This window comes from Haliotis asinina, chromosome 3 (genome assembly GCF_037392515.1).
Source record: "Haliotis asinina isolate JCU_RB_2024 chromosome 3, JCU_Hal_asi_v2, whole genome shotgun sequence".
In the NCBI taxonomy this organism is placed as follows: domain Eukaryota; kingdom Metazoa; phylum Mollusca; class Gastropoda; order Lepetellida; family Haliotidae; genus Haliotis; species Haliotis asinina.
In genome coordinates, this window is record NC_090282.1 from 44469264 (window position 1) to 44494360 (window position 25097).

Here is a 25097-nt window from a genome sequence, read left to right on the forward strand (position 1 = left end):
AAACAAACAAACTCACTTTTGGAAACTGCTCAAAATACAGAATTCTGTAGTTGGTGATAGAGGATGTGAGCAAGCTTTTCCATGTTTGGAGAATAAGAAGAATATTTTCTTCAGGTTATTTTGATATGATAAATTTAGTTTTGACTCATTCCCACTCACTCACTCACTCACTCACTCACTCACTCACTCACTCACTCACTCACTCACTCACTCACTCACTCACTCACTCACTCACTCACTCACTCTTCCATGTCAGTGTAGCATGTATTTTAGGTTATGTTTATGATCAAATTCATCCTAATTATTTATGGATGTGCAAAAAAATCCATTAGAACTATCATGCTATATCAACAAGAATGTTCAAATGCCTGGTTATCATCAATAGAATACATAACAATCCACATTGTTTAGTTGCATTGATAGTTGCATTTTTAGTTTCATCATGAACAATGTAAATATTTTGTGAATTTTAAAACTGCCTGTACATGGCTTAGCAAGGATTTCAACAACTTAAGATTAAAGTTCATTTTTTGTCATTAACATTTGATTCATATCTATTACACTGATTGATAAAACATTATAGTTGGTTTACTCACTACTATTGCAAAAGCTGACAACATTCAAATTGCTGTTAGGGGGCGGTTGGGTAGCCATGTCATTGAAGCATCTATCTATTCGTCATATTGAAGACTTGGGTTCGATTCCTCTTCACCTAAAGTGTGAAGCCCATTTCTGGTGTCCCCCACCATCATTTCGTTCAAACATTGCTAAAGCTGTCTAAAACCATACTCACTCACTCTCTCTCTCTCTCTCACTCACTCACTCACTCACTCACTCACTCACTCACTCCAAAACACTGTTACAAAGATGTGGGTGACTATTACAGTACAATGCCCACTAGTCACCCCTAGTGACCAGACACTTCCAGGTTTGTCTGTGTCTGCTTGTAAAGGGTAAACATCAGCCCTGATACATGACAGCACCATGAACCCATGGGACACATGTTAGCACAAGAACCTTTCAACTTTCACAGGCATCAGCATATAGAATGGAGAGGAAATCCTTTTCATGAAAAAGTCATGCTGAAGTGAAATTCATACCTTTTTAGCATGAAAGTGATCTCCTTTCATATCAAAAGCCTTTATTTCATGCCCACAGACGAGAAACAAATTAGTTCAAGGCCGTGGCCTAAGTGCGTTGTTTTCCTCAGACAAGAGCTTAATCAGTATGCATAGTATGGTATTTTGTGCCACAATAACTCTCCTCGTAACTGGTGTCTAATCTATCACACAGGCCAACTCTGATGCTGTCTTCAAACGTCATACATGTTTAATGTAAGACCACTTTGGTAAGGCTTCACTAAGCTCTTCCAAATCATCCCTTATCTCTAGTCATACACCTCGTTTGCCTCAAGCAGGCAAACTAATTGATCACCATTACTTTACAACATTTTTCTTTTCTCAAAATTCTGATTATGTGTGAGGCGATCCTGATGAGCCTGTCTTCTGCTGCTGGTGGACGTGGAAGTTGGAATACATAGTTGTTTAAGTTTTTCATGGTGCCTATTCTTGGATTTATGGTGAATATGTGTATCGTGCCAAGCATTGATTATCTTTGATAAGGAATATGCACCTCAGATGGGATGTTTCTGTTTCTCTGCTTCTGAAGGAAATCATCGATTTGCAAGTTAACCTGCATTTGATCGGCTGAAAATAATTTTTGGTATTGGCTTTCTTAATGACAATAGTGGTTATGATTGGTTCATTGACTCAAATATTTATGAGAATTCAAAACAGTTTTTATTACGGAAAAATGCATTTTTATTGGATGAATTATGTGAATCGAATGTGCCAGTTTTGTTTCAGATGATCTGACTGTCTGAGTCTGAAAGACAAAATTGTAATACAGAGTTGTTTACATTGTGAAAATAAGTAGAAAATGGATTCTGTGCAATTTGAAACTATATTGACAAAATGAAATGGTAGGTTTGTACAAAAAAGAAATTCAAACTGATTGTTGATATCAGCTAATAGTAATTCAATGGTTTGTGAAGCCACTATTTGCCATTGATGTGAAGAGCTCTCCAACATGAATGTTACCGGTGATGAAATGATGTCCAAGTCAGTTGGGACTGAGCTTTAGTGTTGATGCCAAGCTGGGCAGCATGTCAGACCCTTTGTCTTCTGATACAGATCTACTTAGATTTTCATGACTGTGTCTTGGTTAAATTATTTATGCGTTATTGATCTTAATCCGAAAGTTGCATCTTTCGCGATTAGTCATGTATTGTGTTTGGACAAGACAATGACACAAGTGTACATTCATTGACCAGACAGCTGGACAAAGAAATTGGAAAATGCTCTGGAATTGTTGGAAATGATTGGTGGATGTTATTCATGGAGTAATGTCTTTTGTTACTTTACATTTATGAATGATAATAAATTGTTTCATTTGTAGGATATTTTTCTGAGTGGATTTCTAAAATTCAATTGGTGGATATTTTGGTTGTGAAATACGTTAACTTAGGTCAATCGATATTTGGTTTCAATGTGAATAAGTGATGTAAGCATTGAACATTTTCTTGAGAAATGTCTTAAATGGAAAACTGAATTCAAGGAACCAGAGCAAGATGTTGTGCATGTGATGTTAGGGATTTATAAAGTGCTACAGTTTTGAGAAGAATCTGTATTTCAAGTTGGAATTACTGTGAAAGACAAGTGTTGTTTGTAACTTATGGGACAATGTCGACATCAACTGTGAACCATTTCAATGGTGAGATTTTCCAGAACCTCATTGAGCTCCTGGAGATGTACGTACAAATACGGCTGTACCATGACCACAGCCAGGCCTGCAAATACATTATGAATCGGTAAGATGAGTTGCCTTCATTCATTTTACATGGTATTGCCTGTGTTTCAGTAATTTGTTCTGGAAATGTTCTGAATTCAGTGTTTTGGTGCCATATTTTATCAGTTGTTTGATGCTCTGATACTGCCATGAGAAGAAATGGACAACACATTATATTATCCTCGTTGATGCAGCAGTATTTTCTGTGGCTGTTACTAAAAACGGTAGACTTTTGTATCCAGTTTTGAGTTTTCCATAAGAAAACTTGTGTTACTGTATCTGGAAATTCAAACTTTTAGTGGTCAAATATCTGCAGTTCTGAAAAGAGGATAGCATTAGTTATTAGATTACTTAATAATCTTTTGTATTTAATTGGAAAGGGACCTGTCTCTTCTGAAATATACTTCTGCCATCAATCGTATTGGATTACCAATCCTTTTGGATGCCAAAATTTCTTTCTTGATGAAATAATCTTAAATCAGTGTTAACATACTCCCTCATATTTTAATGTTATTTATATTCCTAAAAGTTACCTTTGACAATGAATAAATGTTTGATGTATGAGTGCAAAAAACTTAGAATGTATTCTGAAACTGCATCTATTGAGTGTGTGGGTCTGTGTGTCACTTTTAGAAGCTTAGGGTCATTTGAAGGTCAGCGCAATGTAACTACATAGTGTAAACACAGCTAGGAACTACATATCCAAACATAGTATGAACATGTTTTGTGTATGGTCTTCAAGTGAGAATTTTACATAATTTATGAATTTATCTCTGTGTCTATTTGACACATGTGGGAGCTAGGTGTAGTTGCCACTTGTGAACTATCAACATCAGAAATTTCTTCCATCCTGTTTTTTTTTGTCAGCAGTTTTGATGGCTGGATGTCACTTTGACTAACTCAGTAAAATACTTCTGACCCAATCATTCTTGCTTGGACTTTGAATGAATGAATGAATCCTCATGAAGGCAGACATCAGGAAGCATAAATGTTAAGATCAATTAGTGATACAAAGAAAAGTGTTGAGCACATGCCCCTTTTGCATAAATATATATCACATCCTATAGTTTTCAAGTGATATATGCATCGGCACCACACATGGAAAGTCAGTTGTCATTTATAGACAATTATTACTATCAGTCTTGAGGATTCCTCTTATCTTTGAATTTTGATATACTTGATTTCACTCACTGTCAACATGGGCACTAGTGATGCAGCACCTCAGTGAAGCAGCCTCTGTAAAATATTGGCATGGTGGAAACTAGTATAGGTCAGCATTCAGTGGCCATTTTGTCTAATGTTTCACAGTCAGTGATTACCTACAAAACCCACAATGTTGACAGTCAATGTTCGGGGCAGCACAGGTCAACAACCAGTCAGTGTCAACTTGAGACCTTATGACAGATTTGGTTGTGGGTTAGTTATGACTGGGAGAACAACACGTCACGTTCACTAAGTGTCACTGAACAGTTTCATCAAGAAAACCTATGACATCCAAATGCAAGGACTTTTGGTTGACGTTTAGTGTCCGACTAAGAGCACAGGGGCTGACTTTGGCCAGGTGCTCCTAAAGCAGTGGCACAGGCTCCCTCAAACAACCATTGGAACAAGCTCAGTGGTATGTGTGAGGATGAATGTTCGACATACTGTGGAGATATTATCCAAACTTAACCCTGTCATCCTTCCTGGTCATAGCATCCACTGATGTACTTAACTACTGTTTGTAACATGTTCCAGATGTGTTCCAGATTTTCATCATATACAGTCAGGCCTCGTCAATCCGTACACTTCTGTTTTTCATCAAAAATGTTTGGATAGTGAAACGTACGGACTACTGAAACGAACTAAGTTTATGAACACAACTACAGTAGAGTTACTTCCCTTTGACATGGCAATACAAAAACATACGGACGTATACAAGTTTCAAAAGACTTTATTACAGTTTGTAGACATAACAACTTGAATATTCATATAATAACCAATCAATGCATACAATCATGTCTGGATAGATTATGCATACACGTAAGAAAAATCACTTGTGAAAGAAATCTACATGACGGTAACAGTTCTGAATGGTGGAGCTTTTACTTCAGATCAGGCAGTTTTCTTCGTGCTTCTCGGAGATTAAGCGTCTGTGGCCTGTCGGCACACTGGATAAAATGCTTGATGAGATATTTCTTGTAGTGGGCCTTGAAAGTTCGCATGATGCCAGCATCCATTGGCTGAATGCGTGATGTGGTGTTTGGGGGCAAGAAATGAAGTTTCACGTTGGTCAGTTTGACATTAGCACACTTGTGACAGGCAGTACTGTCACAAAGTAAGATCACGTGTCAACCATGTGATTGCATCTGTCTGTCAAATGATCATAGCCGATCACAAAACATATCCAATGTCCGAAATTGTGCTCTTGTTGATAGAATGTCCGAATTCTTGACCAAAATGTTTCCACATAAGATCAAAACTGGCTTTAGGGTTTTCTCTTTGTATCTACAAATTTGTCTTTTTTTGTGTGGCAGTAATTTCACATCTTTTACGCCTAGGGGCGGGACTTGCCATTTTTACAGACAAGCTTCAGGTGATCTCATTTTGCCACGATCAGTGTTTTATACAGGAAGTAAACATGACAGGTATTACTCCAACTAACCAAAAGTGAGACCTACTAATTGATCAAAATCACAAACTAACGACATCTTCAACTCGGAAGTGTCACTTAACAATTACCACTGAATGGGTCTCATGGTGTGAAGGGATTACGATGTTACCACAGGCCATTTTTCCTCTTGAGGAACCATTATATTATGAATACAACAGTTTGGCCTGCTGTCTGTAACGGTTCATAAACAAATGTACTTACACAAAGTAAAATTCAGTCATTTTATTTTGTCAGAAACACTGCTTACATTGATGACCATACATTGTTAGCATTTACGTGTGTGTCAGCTTGTATGCCAGATTCTTTTTCCTGTAAATAGAAGACAGGTAAAAAACTGGGTATGGTAATGATACATAGTACGAGACTGGATCATACATGGAAACACTGTCATGAATTGTGTTGAAGCACTGCCAAGTGTCTGTCAAACTAGTCTATTGATTGATCATTTGGATTATTGAACTTCCATTTTGGGTTGATTCATAGTGCTTTACAGCTAACCAATGCTTTTATACGTAATGCACTTGGGAGCTAGGAATAGAGGTATTTGGCATGGATATTGATACTGAACCTGAAATTTATGTCTTTAAACTGAGCCGTTATTCAAATTATATGGATCCGTTATTCTAATTATTACAGGGCAGTCAATGAAATTATTCAGGCCAGCAGAGTCAGTAACTGTCAAGAATGATAATGATAATGTAACTGTTCTAATATTATTTCAATCATGCCAACATTGATGTTTGTGTTACTGTGTGGGGGTCTCTGTGAGATTTCGTTCGTAGGTGTGATTCTTTTCAGCACATTTGTAATAAACACTGATTTCTCATTATTCACTACAGTCCAAATGTAAAAGGAAATTCTGTGTCAATTTGTACTCTATACTGACCCATTCCAAGCCTGAATATTAGTCCGTCAGAAGATTCTAGTACACTGATGTTGCATGTTTGTGGGTGTGTCTGTTGTTGAATCCAGGGAACTGTTATTCTGTAGGTTGCATTTTCAGAGTTGCATCATCCCTTGACACCTTGAGGGTTTTGTTCTGACCAGAAGAGATATGTCAGTTATGAAAGATTTCATATCATGACTTTTCATGATAATCAGAAAATATAAATTTGAGAAAGACTTTCAGGGTTTGTCTCAAAACTTAAGATCACAAATGCTTGAATATGGAAAGTTCTTCATTCTGACAAAACGATGGGGTAGCCCAGTGGTTAAAGAATTCACTTGTCATATGAAGGACCCATTTTTTTTTTATCTTATCACTAAATAAATCAGCGTGTTGAGGTCCTAGCATTTACGTAATTTTTTACATAAAATGACATTGCCATGCTTTGCAGTTTTGTCACTGTGCATTATTTTTTTTTAACTCCATAAATGCAAAAGTTTCCCCTGAGCTGAAAAAGTTACTTTGTAGTACAGAAAGATGACAGGATACAGAAGCCCTACAATGTAATCACTTGTGAAATAGGTTCTGTAAAATACTTTAAGAACCTTGTTATCCTTTCATGGTTATCAATTATGTACAGTGATGCACTGACACAACAGCTTTACATTGCAGCATATCTCACTGTTCTTCAGCATTTCAGCTTTCTGCCTCAGGCCAGGGCAAAATTTCAGGCACTTTGTCCTCGCTGTGTACCTATATATGGAAGTAGTTTCCCACTCTGATTTTTCCCGCTGGTGTTTTCAGAGACCCAAACATACAGAAAATGCAACAGAGACAGGAAGAGATGCGCCGAGTACGAGAAGAGATTGAACGTCAACAGGAGGAAGAATATGCCAAGCAAGAACAGGAAAAAGGTAGAGATTTTGTTGATATTTTTATTTCTAGTCATATATTGTTTCATTTGTGTTTCTTTTTTTTCATGCGTATTTTAATTAAGAATTCTTTAAATTTCAGCTTTTTATGCCAGTTCAAACATTGTTTCGATCATAATTATTTTGCATATCATTAAAATAAAACATCATCCTTCCTTTGGTGACACCGATTATTGTTTGAAAGCCTGAAACAGACTTATGTAGTATTTATTGATTATACTGCAATGATTATTCATTTGTATTGCAGAATTTAGATGGGTGAAACTTACTTTTTATTCCACAAATTTACCAGATGCTACTTTTTTTCAATGCATTAGGAAAAAATCTTGAAAAGATGCACGATGAGGAGGAAAGGTTATGACTGTGGCCACATTGACCTGTCTTGACCATTGATTACCCAAGAGCAATTCTAGGGTCTCTTCTATTCTTGGCCAACAACCATTGTGTTGGCAAGGTGCAAGTCGAGACAAAGTGCATTTAGCTACATTATTGTACATTAGATGTGTAAGATGCTTCTGTTTTGGAAATAGGACATAATTGGATTGTGGAGCTGTGTTTGGGCCATGATGTTACTTAATGGTGGGTATAACACTGTTATGTCCAACTTGGAACCAGGGTAAACTCTGCTATTTATGTTGACATAGGCCTCTGTAACGTTATTGATTGACGAAAGCGATGGTATTTTAACCCATTACTTGCATAATCACGAATAAAAGGGTTTTACTTAATGCAAATATGTTACAGCTAAAATCTTTTCAAAACACTTTAACATGTTTTTCCGGGTTCATTTGTACTAAAGATGGGTACATTGATCAAAAGTTTGTGACCTACTTTTAGTCTTTGTATTTTGCTTGATTAAGATAGTTATTGACTTGTATTGACTGTGAAAATGCATTCAAGCATGAATAATTTGGGCCAATGTCTGATTATTTTCTCTGGAATGTTTAACAAAAGCATCTTCCTCCTGTGTAAATGCACAAGATATCGCACAGATATTCGAAGGTGAGGTAGGAAGGAAACACATTACTTATTACCTCCCTTTGTTGAGTTTGGTTCCTGTTTTGTCCAGTAGATGGTGCTGAGTGCAGTGGGTCAGAGGACACAGGTAATGCCAGTAATGGTGCAGAGGACGAGGGTGAAGGTCAGGGGTCCCCTGATGAGGAAAAACCGCGATCTGCAATTCCAACTTTTGCTGGCAAGTTTTGCATCCACTAACGTCCAGCCTGGAATACCCACTAACTGCCTCACCTCGGGTGTTGCCAATGGAAGTCACAGTCACTCTGTTAGGGTTATGGATTTAGTAAGGCCTTTTACCGACCATTTAGAGAGTTTTATCCAAACCTATGTTAATCATTTCTTGATGAGTCAAGTAAAGAATCTATATGCATTCTGTCAACTGTGTTGAAAAGGAAACAATGGTGTACCTGCTGTTTTCACAATTATGGTGTTTTTGAATAACATTATGAAGTCTGGAGATTGTATTAAATGCTGACTGTGTTGTATTTTCTAACCTTATCACATAACCTGGGGTCCAGTCCGTTGCGGTTTGAACTATGTGTTCTATCACAGGCTAACAAATATTTTAATGCTACTAACACTGGAAAGATTGGGCCTCTGGTCATTGATGTGCACAAAAAATATGGAAAATGCTGTTATAATCAGAAAGGGTGTTAATTATCCAGAATTTGATAACAATTTTGTCAAAAAGATTCTAACTTGAATGGATCCTAAAATTTATGATTAATATTCAGCTAAAAATTGTTTAAGAGTTTGATCTCATATGCGTAAACATTTGAACCTTAAGACTGTGTATGCTATTGGTGTTCATCAGAGCAGGTTTTGTAGATAGGTTCCAAATTTTAAGTATTTTTTCTATCTCAAAATGCTTATGACTGCAGAGGAAACTGCTTTTCTACCCAAACACACTTCAGCAAGGTTAATTTAGGTTTATCAATTTACTGATTTCTGATGAAGATGCATTCTCAAAGGAAACAGGCTGTTTTTGTGTTTTCTTGAAGTCAAGACATGGTCTAAGGACCATAACTCCCATACATTGGCATTGGCTTAGGTAGTCTTAGCACAAACTTAACAAAGGTTGTTTTCTGCAACGACACCAAGGTAACAACATTGCTTTCATTTTCAATACTGTGTCAGGAATGATTGTTTCTGTTTTGTCCCAGAAAACTCATGAAATCCTTCGATCTACCCTGACAGCTGACATGTGACTTTCATGTGGTCCTATGTACTCTATGAAACCTGAATTAACCACTGGCCTTTGCAAGAAGATGGAGTCCCGTAAACACCTGGGACTGGATGACCTTTGACCTTGACGGAGACAGTGATATTTAATATTTTATGCTTTCTCTTCATCTTAGGTTTCCTTTGATATGCATAGTTGCCTCGTTCATTTGCTCCTGCGGTGCAGATCATCAGTGAATGTTTTCCTAATGCATGCCTCTGGCTGCAGGTTCCTTAGACCATCAGTTGTCATTGTAAAGTTGTGGCATAGGTGAACTTTTACAGTAAAGTAATCTTTGTCATTACAATCTAATCATGCAAATACATAAATATGGTCATTCTACATTAAGTCCTTTTCATCATTGCCAGCCTCACTACCAAATGGAGTAAATAGCAGTCATCGCTTTGTGTGTAGACTCATTTCAGGGATCATCTGCTGGGTTGTGAGGAGGGGAGGGGAGCAGCGATTTTCTGAATACATGACATGTTTTATGGATAACAACTTCTTCCGTTTTACAATATTTCTCTGAAGCTGTATCTGACTGTTTATTATTAAGCACCGTCAAACTGTGTGTTCCTGTTTGCTGTTAACACAAACCCTTTCCATGTTAAGATACATTCCACAAAACAGAACGATTCATTTCTCCCCTTTTGAAAATCAAGCTTATGTTCCCTTCAAGGAAATTGTTATTACTTTATTTGAATCGCATCCATAGACAGCTAATGTAAAGCTGGTATGAACAGCTTGTTACAGCTTTATATTCTCTATTTATACACGTTTGTATACACAGTAAAGCAATGACTCCCAAGTTGTGTTGTTTTCAATGTATGGGTCAAAATGTAAATGAGTCTGCTGTGGCCTACATGGTACTCAGTCATCAATCATTGAAACTGACATGTTAGTGATAATAGGTGTCTGTTGCTGATGTATATTTTCAGTAAGTTTTGCTTTTGACCTTTTGTAACAGTTGAAATCTCTTTCTCAGATGTGCAAGCTTTCTTTACTGGTAACTATCATGTAAACTGAAGGGTTGAGGGTTTACATTAACTGGAATTAATCAGTCTGTCTTGTACAGTATGTAAATATATATATAGTAGGACATTTTAAAAAATCCTGCTTGCCTCTGCACAAAATAAGCCATATTTCTACCCCACTTCCTTTCCAACATTCCATGAATCTGCACATTGTGTTATAGCTATATGCTGATGCTAACTCACTCACTCATACTACTTGCTGATTCTAGTGAAATATACAGCTGACCTCACTCTACACATGTACCATTACAGCACTGTTTTTGAATGATGGTATTACAAGAAACTCCCAGGAATTTTAGAGAGACCACATGCTTGTTGACATAAAACTTGATCTGACCAATAATAACTTGCCCACAAATATCTTCAAATGTACCTGTCTAAATTATAAAATGGCTGTCAAGCAAATGAATTTGAGAACCTAGCAGTCCATGTTGAAAATAACCTGTCCTAGATGGTCGGGCATGCCTCAAATGCTGATGATAGTCAATAAAGTACAAATTTGTTTGGGTACTTACCACTGTAAAATTGTAGGAGAGCAATGTGCTGAGAAAGAAATTGAGGCTGCTCATGTCGTTAAAAAAGACCTGTCTGAAATATCTGGAGAATATCAATAACACTGCTAAGTTGGCTTGTTTTATTGATCTATGGTTATTCTATTTCTATATACCAATAAATTCTCCTCATTCACAATGAACATGACTGCCTACATGTTTACATGAAACATGTGTTCTGGAACATTGCAATAGATTTGCTGGAGTGTATGCTCTTTAAGCCGTCAGTATCATTGAGATGGCTTACAACAAATGAAGGGTGGCTCATGGTATGAGAGAAGGTTTTTCAAAATCTCCATACTTTAAATTGGTACAAACCTCACAGAAGTTTACTTTCAATGTACTAATTTGTAGACTAATATTATTTTTTAATGCAATGCATATTTTGTTTTGTTTTTCTGTCTGAAATTGTCCTTTTATGATGTTTAATGGTAATGCATTCTCCCCTGACTAAAAAGCCTCTCTCATTTTACTGACCATGCTAAATTGATTATAGTCTAATAAATTCACTTAAACATGATTGTCTGTTTAGCCTGGCATGCTGTTGCAACATGTAGAAGTTTGTACTGTTGTAGATGACTTATTTGCTTATTATTGGTTAAATGTTACAACTGTAATTAACTCTTCCTATTATTATCTTTATTTAAACCCCATATACCTATTAGCATGGAAAAGCATCAGTTCTATGGCTGAATGACTCCCCAGCAAATATTCAGTTATGTTAATTAATATTTGGTTTTTATGTCACAGCAAGTGATATTCATACTGACAGTAGGGTTTGGCTGTGAACATCTGTGACGACAATATGTAACATCATAACAGAATTCACATAGCTTTGTAGTTCATTCCTCTTTCACTCTGTCACGATTATGTAGAGGATTTAAATTCACCTGTGAGTGTTCCATTGAATTAATGTCTACCTTCCATTTGTGTTGAAGTTTTTGTGGAGCCATTGTGTGCTTTATACCCTTCATGCTTCATCTTTTCGCTTCTCAACTGCTGTTTTCTCTTGACAGTTTATGAAATGGACGATGAGAAAGATGGATTACTTGACAACCAGTATACAAACAACAATGGGAAGGCCTATCAGGCACCCAAAGGTAACTGACAGACATCACCTGTCACCTGCTAGTGGTGGCCATTTTGAAATATCTTGTGGCTGCCATTGAGGTTCATGTTTGGGTTCTTTTTGTTGGTGGTGGGGTTGTGTGTGGAATTGAGCTTTCCTGATCTTACCAGTCTGGTGGAGGCCAGTTTTCTTTCAGGGAGCAGAGGAATGCAGTTCAGGAAAAAGTTTCATCACTTACAAGTCATAGCATTATTTGGTGATGATGAATCTCAAGATGGATGAATATGAGCATCGCCTTGAGATTCATCTTGTGACAGAAATCATGCTACTTTAGACATCAGGGTTTATTTAAATCAATAATTTGCATTCTTACACATTTGATAAATAATCTGTGCTAAACATGTCTGCTTCTGTGCAGATGAGGACTTGATTGGACACCAATATCAACATTACACTGTTAAAAGGTTAAGACGTTATGTCTCTTCTGTGAACAGAACTCATTTGATAATATCTGGTTCCCTGATAGATGCCACAAGTGGTGTGATTTCTGTCATGTCCAAATGTGCTCAGTGACTCCATCCTGACCCTATAACAACCTTACACTGATACCTCCATGTTACTCTCATTCCAGTCGTACGCTCCACCGGTAGGAAACTTGCTGTAGTGTTGCCGTAGTTAGCGTGTTGACTGTGCTGTGGAGCACTCTATAACTTGTCTATATACTCTGTCTCACCTGGCTAATACCAGCTACTCGCACGCTCGTTCCACTCACTCAAATCAACATCATTTGCAAAAATATGTCTTTTAAAATCTTGATTAATTGTAAACTACTGGTTCTTTATCTAATCTTAATGTTAACTGTCAGTTCAAAATGAAATTGGCTAGAGAAATTACAAAAGAATTGATGACTCTGAACTAATATTTCACACCTTATATCAAACGTTCATCTCTTTCAAAATTTGTCAATCAGTGTATGATATCAGAGCATGTTTTGTTCCAGTTGAAAACACTCTTGCCAGAACACATAACATGCATCTTCCATCACATCCACACTATTGACTTGTCATGACACCCAAGTATTGATCACCGTGTGTTTGAGGTGCCCTTGTCAGTGAAGTTCACCTTGTATCAGGCTCTAAGTCTGGGGCACAGGTCATGCCATAGTCAAATAAATGGCCTGGAAGATAGGATGGTTGTGGATTTCACCTTCCTTTGGTTCAGTGGTATGGTTTGGTGCTGGTATGGGTACAACTGCTTGGTAGTGTACTGACATCTGCACTCAAACATCCCATTGAAACAGTTGAAAGATGTTGAATTCCAGAAGTCTATCCTGTCTTTGGTGATATTTCAGATCTAAGTTCCATTCAAAGAGAAACATCAGTAATATTCCTAGAATCATTAAAAACAGTGAATTTGTTAGCATTTTGTCTCACTTGTGTTCAGTTAAAGCCATAAAAATACTTTCATGGTACCACAGAGTTTACATGGAGTTCTGAAACTGGGCTAGACTGTAGGGGTAAACAGATCTGATGAGGGCGCCTATGGCTACCAGTCATCATGTGTGTCCTTATGCTTGTGGTATATCTGCTTCCACATCTGACTCTCTGCTGTTGATATCATATATATATATATATAAACATATACTTGTGTACTCAACAGAGCTACATCACTCCTTCAAGTTCCTCACACATCCAGGCAAATATGTTCAAGCCATAACAGGATGAATCTTCAGCTATGACAAAATGATTATTTGATCATTGGAACTACATTTTTTTCCAAAAGAACGTTTGGCCACAAGTTGGAATTAATGCAAAAATTAACACTCTTAGTTAACTCCCTGGAGGAAAACAAACAGAATTCATTGATGTGTTTGCAGTATTTTGAAAACTGACATGGGCAAATCTAATGATGCATCAACCAGAAGGGCCTTCAATTTGTGATATTTATCATCATTACAAAACTAAAGGATTTTCTGTTATAGCATTGTGGGATATGTTGGTTTAAGAATCCTGGGAAACGATAGGAACCCTTGTGATGAATATGCCCTTTGAATTAAACAATCCTTTAAGGCTGATCTATTGCTTCCTTGTTGCTGTTATGATATTTGAAAAGACATCAGAAAAAATATAAATATTAAATTAAATTACTACGATCTCTGCTATGTTGAATTCCTGCTTCTTGGGCCACGTATTAAGTTCTCTGGTTCTAGTCACCTGTTAGTTCAATTTCAGTCAGTGTATGAGAAAAACTTGCTTCTGTACTCTCTACTTTTTCTTTCTTTTTACACTCAGTTTATACTCATATATACAGTTCAACCAAACATATGAACTATCAATGGGCATATAGTTCTGGCGTGGAAAAGTAGCTCCTCAGTATATTTCAAAACAATCTTTAAAATCGTAAAACCAAACAAACTTATTGTCTTGTTAACAATGCATTCATGCAGCATGCTTTAATGACCAACACAGTAATGGAGCACATTACCCATGGCTCCAGTTAAATATTTGCCTGAATGACTGAAGACGTTCCTGCTTCCCATCAGTCCTTATAGTCATGGCTGTGTAGCTTTGGCTGTGTAGGAGAGATAGGACTACATACCCATAGCCAATCTGTAGTGTGCTTTCTATGGACAACCATAACCTGTCTGTCACACGGTATAGCCATGTGTTATCAGCTAGTCATTCTACCCTCCAAACAGACTGACTGACCAACTTGCCTGATGCGGATGATTTATTCTTAAAACCTTTCTGGATTAACAGGATGTGACTATCCTGAAATATATTGGTAGTTCAACTTCGTGTATTGATCATAGCATTAAGGTTAATGATTGATGTTTTCAGTCAGTTCACAAAGTTTCTACATTCAGTGTTAAAAGCTAAAACCCATGGCTACATCTGTGAATGAAATATTTAATATGGATTCTTGAAACTATAAGCCTTTCTAAACTTGCTTCACATTTACCACCACAGCCTCATGTTCTTTCATCTTATATGGAACTTCATGCAGATCCTTGCCTTTTGATTTCAGCTATTTTAAACTTTTTTCCTCTGTCTTTCATTTTTCTCTGATAAAGTGTCTTAGTTACAATTAGAGATTGTTAGCCATGAAAACTGGACCTAATATCTCTATGGCAACGGTAGCAGATGTATTTTGTACAATACAACTGATGAGGATATGTCCTTGCTTATGAATAAACATGTTAATGTTAAATTGTTACTATGACAACAGTGATTTGCTTGAAAGGTAACCTAAAATAGCATCGTGCAGGTGTTGCAATCAGAGACTATTGGGGAAAACTGTATGTCAGCAATATGTCCATGGCTGAGGCTGAAAAGAGGCATTATTGTGTGTCTAAAGAAAGAAGATTTGACAGAACGGTTTCCGAATGGAAGCATAAAGAAACAGTATTGGAAATTTGTTCCGGAGACACTTACAAATATCGATGAACAATTTTATCACATATGAGATACTATTTCCCAAGCCTTGAAAAAATGGCATTATTTTATGTTTGGAGAGCAAATTTCTTTGAAGTTTAATCATCATCAGATTGTTGGACTAGCTTTTGTGTCCCAGAGCAGTTGCTGTTTTCATCTTTTGTCTGTGGCTTGCTCTTTGTTGATAGTCAGTCCTTGGTCATTTACAACCATCTAACCAGCATCATTTGAAAGATGAACCTGCAATTATCTATTCTTCTGATCATGTGGAAAATGTTTTGAATAGATTCATTGATATTTCCTGAATTTCTGAAATGAAAATCAGAATGGATGAATGGTTAATAAAACATATTTTCGAAGTCTGTTGGAAAGAAGAATGACATGACATGATCGTGAGATGAAACTAGACAACCCCCCTGCCATGACTGCATCCTGAATGTGCATGCATTGATATTGATGCATGGCTGTGAAATGAAATCTTGAAAAACACAATCCAAATTTCATCGAAGTAGATTCAAAAACTAAAATTGCATGTGTTAAATGAGATCAAAATTATTTGAATGAAAACCTCCTGAATATCATTCATAGATGAAACTCTACATTTAGAAAACCTTTACATGAGAAACTGACATGATGTCATCTCTGCTACTTTCTTCCTCCCTTCCTTTTTCCTTCAGTCTATCATGTTTTCTGTGTGCATCCATGACTAGCTCTGGCTTACAGTGTCAGGTGTCTGTTACATGTTGTTAAGTGTTGTACATGCATCAGGCATTGTTTTGTACAAGATGCATTATTTCATTCATGCATAACAACAATTATGAAAATATTTTAGATGTAACTGTTCCAGAAAAAAAACATATCTTGATAACTTCTGATCACACTGTTGTCATTTACAATTATATTAGTAATGATTAATCTGTTTTGCTAAATCTATGGAAGGTAGGTGTTACAAGTATTTCATTTGAGTCTTTGCTTTGTGCAAATGTAATTTTGACAACCTTATGTTAATCAACAGAAAATGTGTTTCACTGCTGTAAGTCTGTTAAGTGAAGGTTAGCATGTCAATTTGAAAATAGTTTTATCATGTTGTGTTAGAATATAGGATTTCATTGATGTGCAATCAGCGGCGAACCTTTGTCAAATTGAGTCATTTTCCCTTACATTCCATCTGTGGTTTGCACTTGTCATGATTTTGTTTCCATCCTTCCATGCTATCATCTTAGTTATAGTGGCAGCATCCTCATTTCATTTTTGACATTTACCGTTATGTTAATTATCAGAATTATGCCTGTCTTCACAGAAAGTCAGTTAATATTTGTTTTTCCAGAAGTACATATTCTTTATTTAACCCCTGAATCTGTGAACCTTGATTCTGATGATACCCCTAGGTATGTTCACATCCTTTTGTTTTCCTTATCACTTTGTTTTGCATTTGATTTCCTTATTCTTTCAGTTTGCTGACTCTCAGGCATGACTTTAATTTACTTACTTTGAACTACAGAATTTCATGATTAGATTTGTTCTGCATAATGCAAGATTCGCCAGTCAAAGTTTCAGAGATTACGTAATCATGTGCAATTAAGTATATGTTAAAGTGATACAAATGTTAAATTGATTCATACTGTTAATACTGAAATATATTTGTGAAAGGTTTACCCATGATTGTGAACACAATAGTCTATAAACAGTTCTCTTGTATTAAGATCTGACTTCAGATTTCACCCATATTGCTAAATGCCACTCTGAAACGTGATATATGTGTATATCACACTGATTTCTCACTCTTTCTCTAACTATTTATGTCTCTGAAACTACTTATCTCTCTGAAACTTTGAATTGTAACTAGCTAGAAATGTGATGACAAGTGTTGTAAATGCTAAAGTGCATTGCATCAGTATACAATTAGTTGATCTACCATAAGTCTAACATTTGAATCAAGGCATCTACAGACAAGCCATTCAGATGTAAACACACTATTGATTAAAACTCGACTCCATGTTATCTTGAAGCTGTTGCCAGCGCAACAACTAAAATAAGATATTTTGAAATTCTATCCAAAGACTAGCAATGCTCTGTGCCAGATCTGAGTAAGAGACAACATGTATCAATTATTTTCAAAACTTTTTGATCTTCAAGAAATTTGTCTTTAGTCTTGTCCTTTGTGTTTTTTGATTGAAAAGAGCAATCAAGGTGAAATATTAAACAATGATGCAAAATGAAATCTTTGACAGCTGACAAAGAATGTGATGAAATGGTTGACTAAGTTAGTCAGACCTTTTTCTATGGACATTTATAGTAAGATCATTTGATGTAAGATAAACTTGAAGTTATTACTGAAGTGGAAAAATTGGTTTCTTTAATTGTGACGAACAAAACCTGAAAGTTATGAGGTCAAAGAGTTCAGAGAATGTCTGACCCAAAACTATAGGTGATAAATTAATTCACTCAAAGCCTTTATGATGAACTCATGTTGCTCTTCTTGACATAGTCAGCTGGAGCTGGTTGCCTCACATGTCACATACTAATGTGTGGCAGGCATATCTTTAAAGTTTGTTCCAGAAAGTTAGATTTTCTGTCCGAAAATTCTAAATGAACTCTGCCTTTTTTTGTATTTATAACACAACTAACACATCACCAGTTTTCCATTTTTGAAATTAGCCATCTAAAGTAAACTGTGAGGTAGAACTTCATTATTATGAATATATCACTCTTTAAATAGAAAAACAGAGTTCTGATAAATTGTTTTGAAATGTATGCTTGTGGTATATGGATAAATAACATTTATTCGGGTTGTGCAGAGTTTCAAAACATTTTCTTAAGTGTTGTGAAATGAGTGCATTACTGCGATCACTGTCTATGTATTATTAACCACTTTATCCTATATTTACTAGGGTGTCCCAAAATAACAAAAGTGATAAAATAGTAATCATATTTGATGGTGTTAATGTACCTTTGGTCATGTATGCTAATCTAATGATAGTATCAGGATGAAACTAGCTGTGGCCTACTAACACAGTTGATTGTCTGTGCCCATTATTGTAGCACGACAGTAGACAATGAAACAAGAATGGAATTGTTGGCACTGGTTTAGGTTATGTCATGTCAATAATTTCGTCTAGATCTTCAAGAAAATTATCCAAATCTTTGTGTCTTTAGACTGAAGTGTTTGGTGTAACAGATGTATTTTAGCCTGATAGTTGAATAATCCTGTTTGGTGAGCTACAGTGCCAAGGATTTTTGTATTGGTATTTTCAGAATGTAACAAAAATATTTATCATATGTGTCTGAGAAACAATTCTGTTGCAACAGAGCATTGCGTAATGTTTTTTATACTTTGGCTGTAAAGTCTGTATAAAGAACTAGCATACTTGACTTAATGAGGAGTGGATAACTCTTGCCCTGTAGAGTAGTTGTGCTGTCTGTATGTGCCGCAGTTTGACTAGCGTTGCATTGAAGCCAGAACCTGTTGTCTTGTGGCCTGTCCAACAGTGCATGCTGAATGTCTTTTGCATGGTTCTTTGTAGGTTATGAGTCTGATGATGAATATGAAGAAATAGAGGGCATTCGCTACACTCGCCGAAACAAAGGCAAAAAATATGCTCTGCTCCAAAAAGACGATTCTTTAGAGCATGGCAGCCCCATGACCCGCAACATTCGGACCAATGGCGGGCACCATACTAATCATGGCTCAGATATGAGCTGCAACTCCAGTTCTTTCCACCAATCTGAAAAAAGGCATAATTCGGAAACTCAGTATTCATCTCCGGACGAGGTGGGGAGTGATACCGAGCCCGCATCCAAAAACGCCTACGTGAGAGATCCCCATGGAGGTATAAGTGGCACCTTGTGTACTCAAATACTGCACAATGCACACCAAGAAGGGCAGTACAAATAGGGACTTGAGACGTGAGGTATAAAGACTGGCTTGGGACTGAAGTATGGAGCTTCGGTGTGTCATGTGCCTGATGGAAGTGCAGGGGCTTGTGAGGGTTGAGGTATATAGACTGACAAGACAGACAAAGGGCTGGAGTGTCTAGGACTTAGATGGGTTTGGGCTTAAGAGAGGTTAGTATCAGATGGACTAACTGATTCACTGACAAAAGGCTGAAGTGTTGGAGTTTGAGAGGAGTTTGGTGTGTGAAACAGATGCACTGAGCAGCAAGAACAAGACTGAGGTTTTGTTATCTAAGGGCCACAGATGAGTGACTAAATACCAGATAATATCAATTTGAAGGTTTTGATTAGAGGGGTCCTGAAGAGTATGGCTGACAAGAAAGGGCCTGAGGAGTATGGTTGATGAGAGCGGGTCTGAGGAGTATGGATGAGGAGAAGTAGCCTGAGGAGTGTGGTTGTGTAGAGAGAGTTTGAGGTGTATGGTTGATGAGAAGGGGCCTAGGATTACAGTTTACAAGAGGTCTGAGAGGTATGGATGATGATGGGGGGCTTGAGGCCTAAGGTTGATGAGAGGGGCCTGAGGAGTACGGTTATCGAAGGTGGGTCTGAGGAGTGTGGTTGTTGAGAGAGGGTTTGAGGAGTATGGTTGACAAAAAGGGGCCTAGGATTACAGTTTATGAGAGGAGGAGGTCTGAGGGGTATGGATGAGAAGAGGGAGTGAGGAGTACGGTTGATGAGGGTGGGTCTGAGGAATGTGGTCGTTGAAAGGGGTTTGAGGAGTGTGGATGATGAGAAGGGGCTTGATGAGTAGGGATGGGCCTGAGGTGTATGGATGATGAGAGGGGGCCAGAGCATGTACGGATGACCAGATGGGGCGTGAGGAGTACTGTTGACAAGAGGGGCCTGAGGAGTATGGTTGACGAGAGGGGGCCTAGGATTACAGTTTACAAGAGCGGGTCTGAGGGGTATGGATGATGATGGGGGGACTTGAGGACTAAGATTGATGAGAGGGGCCTGAGGAGTATGGATGAGAAGAGGGAGTGAGGAGTACGGTTGACGGGGGCTGGTCTGAGGAGTGTGGTTGTTGAAAGGGGGCTTGATGAGTGTGGATGATGAAAGGAGGCTTGATGACTACAGATGGGTCTGAGGAGTATGGATGATGAGGGGCAGTGGGCTTGATGAGTAAGATTGATGTGAGGGGGCGTGAGGAGTACAGATGATGAGAGGGGGCCTGAGGGGTATGAATGACTAATAACTGAAACGTAGGCTTGTCCAAGATGAACGGACGGTTCATGGGTTCAGGTGTAGAAACTGGTGACCGACCGATGACTGAGAAGTGACTTGGGAAACACTGAACAATGAAAATGGACTTTGACAAGGACTGCAGATTGGTTATGTTCTCAACAGTTGTTCTGATAAAGTCTCTGGCTAGAAAGTTCAAAATGTCAGTATATTTTATAAATTTAAACTCATTTTGGGAAAAGTGTTTTTTACACATGCTGTGATGAATAAACTAAACAAAACTGATCAATTACAACTCTCAAGGGGATATGAGATTGAGGTTCTGTTCTTGGCAGTTACTGAACAGATATCTTGGGCAGTACTCATCAGTGAGTGAATATATAATCGCATAGTTACCTGATTACAAGGCAAAATAGAAGGTAGGGTTAGAAATGAAGGTAGTATAAAGCTTTCAAACTCAATGATATGATTAATTTATTTAATAATTGGTGACTGCATTATTTCAAGTGCAAAATAAGGTATGTATCTCTGTGTCAGTAATCATTTTTTACAGCAATCTACAACTTAAGGTACTCACCATAAGTCGATTCTAGTAAAATTCTGTATCAAGTAATACAGAAATGATAGGTTTAGCCTATTTTGAGTAATTGGACTATAAAGTGTTTAGCACATACTGATACACCCACAAACCCATTACTTGTAGTAACAGCCAGCTGGTTGCAAAGATCATTGTTCACAATGTCAACCATTAGTTTGCCTAGCCCCGACTCAAGCATATGGCCGTGGCAGAGCTAGAATATGGCTGACTGTAGAATACTTCACTCACACATTCACAGTTACATGTGACAATATGTCTGTGTCTGTGCTACTGGATACGTAATGTGAGATTGCAAGCATCAATGTAAAACTTCAAACCCAATTTTGATCTTACAGTCAAACAATGTACTGTACAGTCTGTATTTATAAGAAGACTAAAACTTAGATTGTGACTGGACAAATCTTTATGTATCCTGCTCATATCCGAAAAACCTGGAGGCCACCGATAATTTCAAATAATGAAAGTTTATTGTGTTTAATTATAGTTCAGTGAAATAGTCCTTTCAATTAACTAAAATCTATCTTGACCATAATTATGGATTTCAGGGATAACTCTGACTTTAATCTTATAAATGTCATTGTTTTTGATTACTGTTAAAAATTGTAAATAATTAGGCATCAGTGTTTTTCCAGTGGTGTCCATATGTCAAAGATGATAACATGTTTATTGATTATTGACCCGTGAGTGTGTGTTGCAGACTCGGACACTGATGAGGAGACAGACCGCTTGCTGCAGAAGCAGTATCAGAGACGGGACCAGTATGTGGAGATTCCCGAGCTCAGTGAACCGCCAGTTAATAGAAGTGCTCAGGTATTATGCCAACCTTGCTCCCTGTGTATGGAGAAAACATCAGGGATTGAAATTATTCCCATGTATTGATGCATGAAGATTTAAATTGTTCTTATTTATTGTTGCATGAAATATTTAAATTATTCCTTTGTATTGATATCTGAAAAATTGAAATTATTCCTGTTCGTCAATACAAGTGAGTCCATTATATTCGAATTGGTTAGCCAAAAAATTTCTTTTCTGTTTGTGTTCCAAAACTGTCCCATAAATTGTGTTACAGTCGAACCCCATTTATCCAGACGTTTTGGTTTCACTCGAAAATCGTCCGGATAGCGATATATCCGGTTAACTGGATCAAACAAGCAAAACGTGAAAATTAGGTGAAAGCAAAAATATTTCATTTACGTGTATCAATAAATCAACAGTCAATAGTAATAACAGTGAATCATCATAACATATAAGTGTACCGATAATACGTGAAAGGCGGAACACAGGTTACCATTTGTCAGGTTGTCTCAGATGTAAATGTGTAGCGTGTGGAGCTTCAGATGGTAAGGTAGATGAAAAACATAAGTCGATGACAAAAAGTATATATTTTGCTAATTACGTATTCTTTTTTTGAAATTTTAAATGCCCTTAAAACATATGACATCATGTCAAACTTATTCTGTCTGCAGAAAGTAAACTTCCAGACGGGATCACATGACTTTAAAACGTGGCAGGCTATTTTCAACGTGCTTCACGACAGATAGGAAGGGTTGATTTATAAGCATTATATACAGTACAATTACAGTGTACTTTACCTTAATCCTACTTAACATGTGTTTTTGTTACTGATGAGATGTTCTCGCACGTGCCAAATCCTAAGGAACAATCTGAGTGTCACGCGTCACCAGTGTTTTGATGGCTAATTAATCAACTCATACCAGTTGCCTTCCGATAGATTAAGAATGAAATCACATAGTTGTGCTGTAAACTGTATTGGCGTGGCACATACACATGCATGTTGTACAGATCTCTTCGCCCACATAACTGGATCATTTTTCAATGGAAATCTATGGGAATGGTTTGAAAATTTGCCGTCCTGGTCCAGTTAAGCGAGTACAATTAATTAACGTTAAATTTCGTTTCACGTAAAAATCGTCCGGAAGGTGTAGTTTCCAGATATGTGGGGTTCGAGTAAATGTGGTTTGACTGTATATGCTTTTGGGTCTGCTGTTTCAACAAAACAGTGGCCAACAAGCTGAGTGTCATCTGGATTTTACTTTCAAATCTCTTCTAATACGTATGCTAGAAAATATAAAAGTTCTTGAATCTGTACTCAGAGTGCTGTCAGATTGTTAAATATTGTGAATTCAGGTTGTCAGACACTGCAAGGTCAGATACTGTGTAGGTTGTCAAACACTGTACAGTAAGGTTGTCAAACACTGTGTAGACAGGTTGTCAAATACCGTGTAGTCAGGGTTGTCAAACACTGTATAGTCAGGTTGTCAAACACTGTATAGTCAGGTTGTCAAACACTGTGTAGACAGGTTGTCAAACACCATGTAGTCAGGGTTGTCAAACATTGTATACTCAGGGATGTCAAACACTGTGTAGTCAAGTTTTCAAATGCTGTGTAGGCAGGTTGTCAAAGCTGTGTAGTCAGGTTTGTCAAATGCTGGGCAGTCAGGGTGTCAAACAGCATGTAGTCATGTTGTCAAACACTGCAGGCAAGTTGTCAAATACTGGGTAGTCAGGTTGTCAAACTCTGTGTAAAAAGGTTGCCAAACACTGTGCAGTCAAGTTGTTAAACACTGTTTGTTCAGGGTCTCAAACACTGTATAGTCAGGGTTTCAAATACCGTGCATACAGGTTGCCAAACGCTGTGTAGTTCGGTTAACATATGTCATGTTTGGGATTACACTTTCTTAGTAAAGTTCAGATTCTAGTACTTTTTTGGTTGAGTCCCATACTGGATTCGAACCCGCACCCTTAGAGTCAGGCACCTAATCGCCAGCACACAAAGTCAGCTGTCTAGCCTGCAACTTTCACAAAAATGGAGTCACACAACTGGTAGTCTAGACCGCAGACTTTGTGTACCCCTCTGATAAGTGTAAATTGGCAAGGCTCCCATGGCCGAAAGCTATGATTACACAAAGCCATTTAGATAGTGGTCAAATGTAACATATGTCATATTTGGGGTTGCACTTTCTTATCCTAATCGCCATAATGTAGTCAAACATTGTAGTCAGGTTGTCAATCACTGTGTAGTCAGGTTTTCAATTACTGTGCAAACAAATTGTCAAATGCTGTGTAGTCAGGTTGTCAATCACTGTGTAGTCAGATTTTCAAATACTGCAGGTGGCATACTGGTGACAAAGTTGGCAGATATTTTAAGGAGGCAGTGTGTATTCCACTTTGCCTCATGTTCCAAGGGAGATAATTAGTTGAAACCAAACTTCTTAATTATTTCCAGATTATGTTTCTATGTAACATTGTTACATTGTTTTGTTCTTCACTTGTAAAACCAGCAAATCGGTGGATTAACCTTTTTCTGATTGACTTTATGTAACAAATGCCAATTGAGACAGGCCATGTCATTGATAATGATGTTTGGTCTTTCAACTTATAAGAGAAGTGTGACCAAACTACACATAAGTATCATATAAATGCAGCTGCCAATATATGATATCATATTGCCAGATTTATCAAGTACTGAAAGTACTTCTTCAACTGCCAGGTTATACGAATTTCGCTTAGTCCATAAGTGATTAATTCTTTAATTCTTTTTTTTCAGGCTGAGAAGCGTCGTTCGCGCGCCAAAGAAGGTGAGCAGGAGTCATGTAAGCAATCAATTTATTACCTCATTGTCTAGGTGTTGTTTGTCATCCGCATCCATCCTACTTCCTCTCGAGGTGAGGCCAACAAGATGGCGGCCTGAACCAGT

The 25097-nt window shown here is 37.4% G+C and overlaps 2 protein-coding genes across 13 annotated transcripts in view; one reads left to right on the top strand and one right to left on the bottom strand.

Annotated features, from left to right (window-relative positions):
* Window positions 1-25097, bottom strand: part of LOC137278103 (organic cation transporter protein-like) — a 512032-nt gene that overhangs the window by 68770 nt on the left and 418165 nt on the right. The window lies entirely within an intron of this gene.
* Window positions 1-25097, top strand: part of LOC137278088 (amyloid-beta A4 precursor protein-binding family A member 2-like) — a 136327-nt gene that overhangs the window by 20863 nt on the left and 90367 nt on the right. For 2 of the 12 annotated variants that reach the window (XM_067810178.1, XM_067810179.1), the window contains 7 exons: window positions 7191-7300; window positions 8388-8513; window positions 12159-12242; window positions 12843-12857; window positions 19170-19475; window positions 22077-22189; window positions 24948-24993. In XM_067810178.1, coding sequence (XP_067666279.1) covers window positions 7191-7300; window positions 8388-8513; window positions 12159-12242; window positions 12843-12857; window positions 19170-19475; window positions 22077-22189; window positions 24948-24993 — 800 coding nt within the window. The remainder of the gene's footprint in view (window positions 1-7190; window positions 7301-8387; window positions 8514-12158; window positions 12243-12842; window positions 12858-19169; window positions 19476-22076; window positions 22190-24947; window positions 24994-25097) is intronic. The other 10 variants (XM_067810182.1, XM_067810180.1, XM_067810188.1 and 7 more) reach the window with 10 other exon arrangements.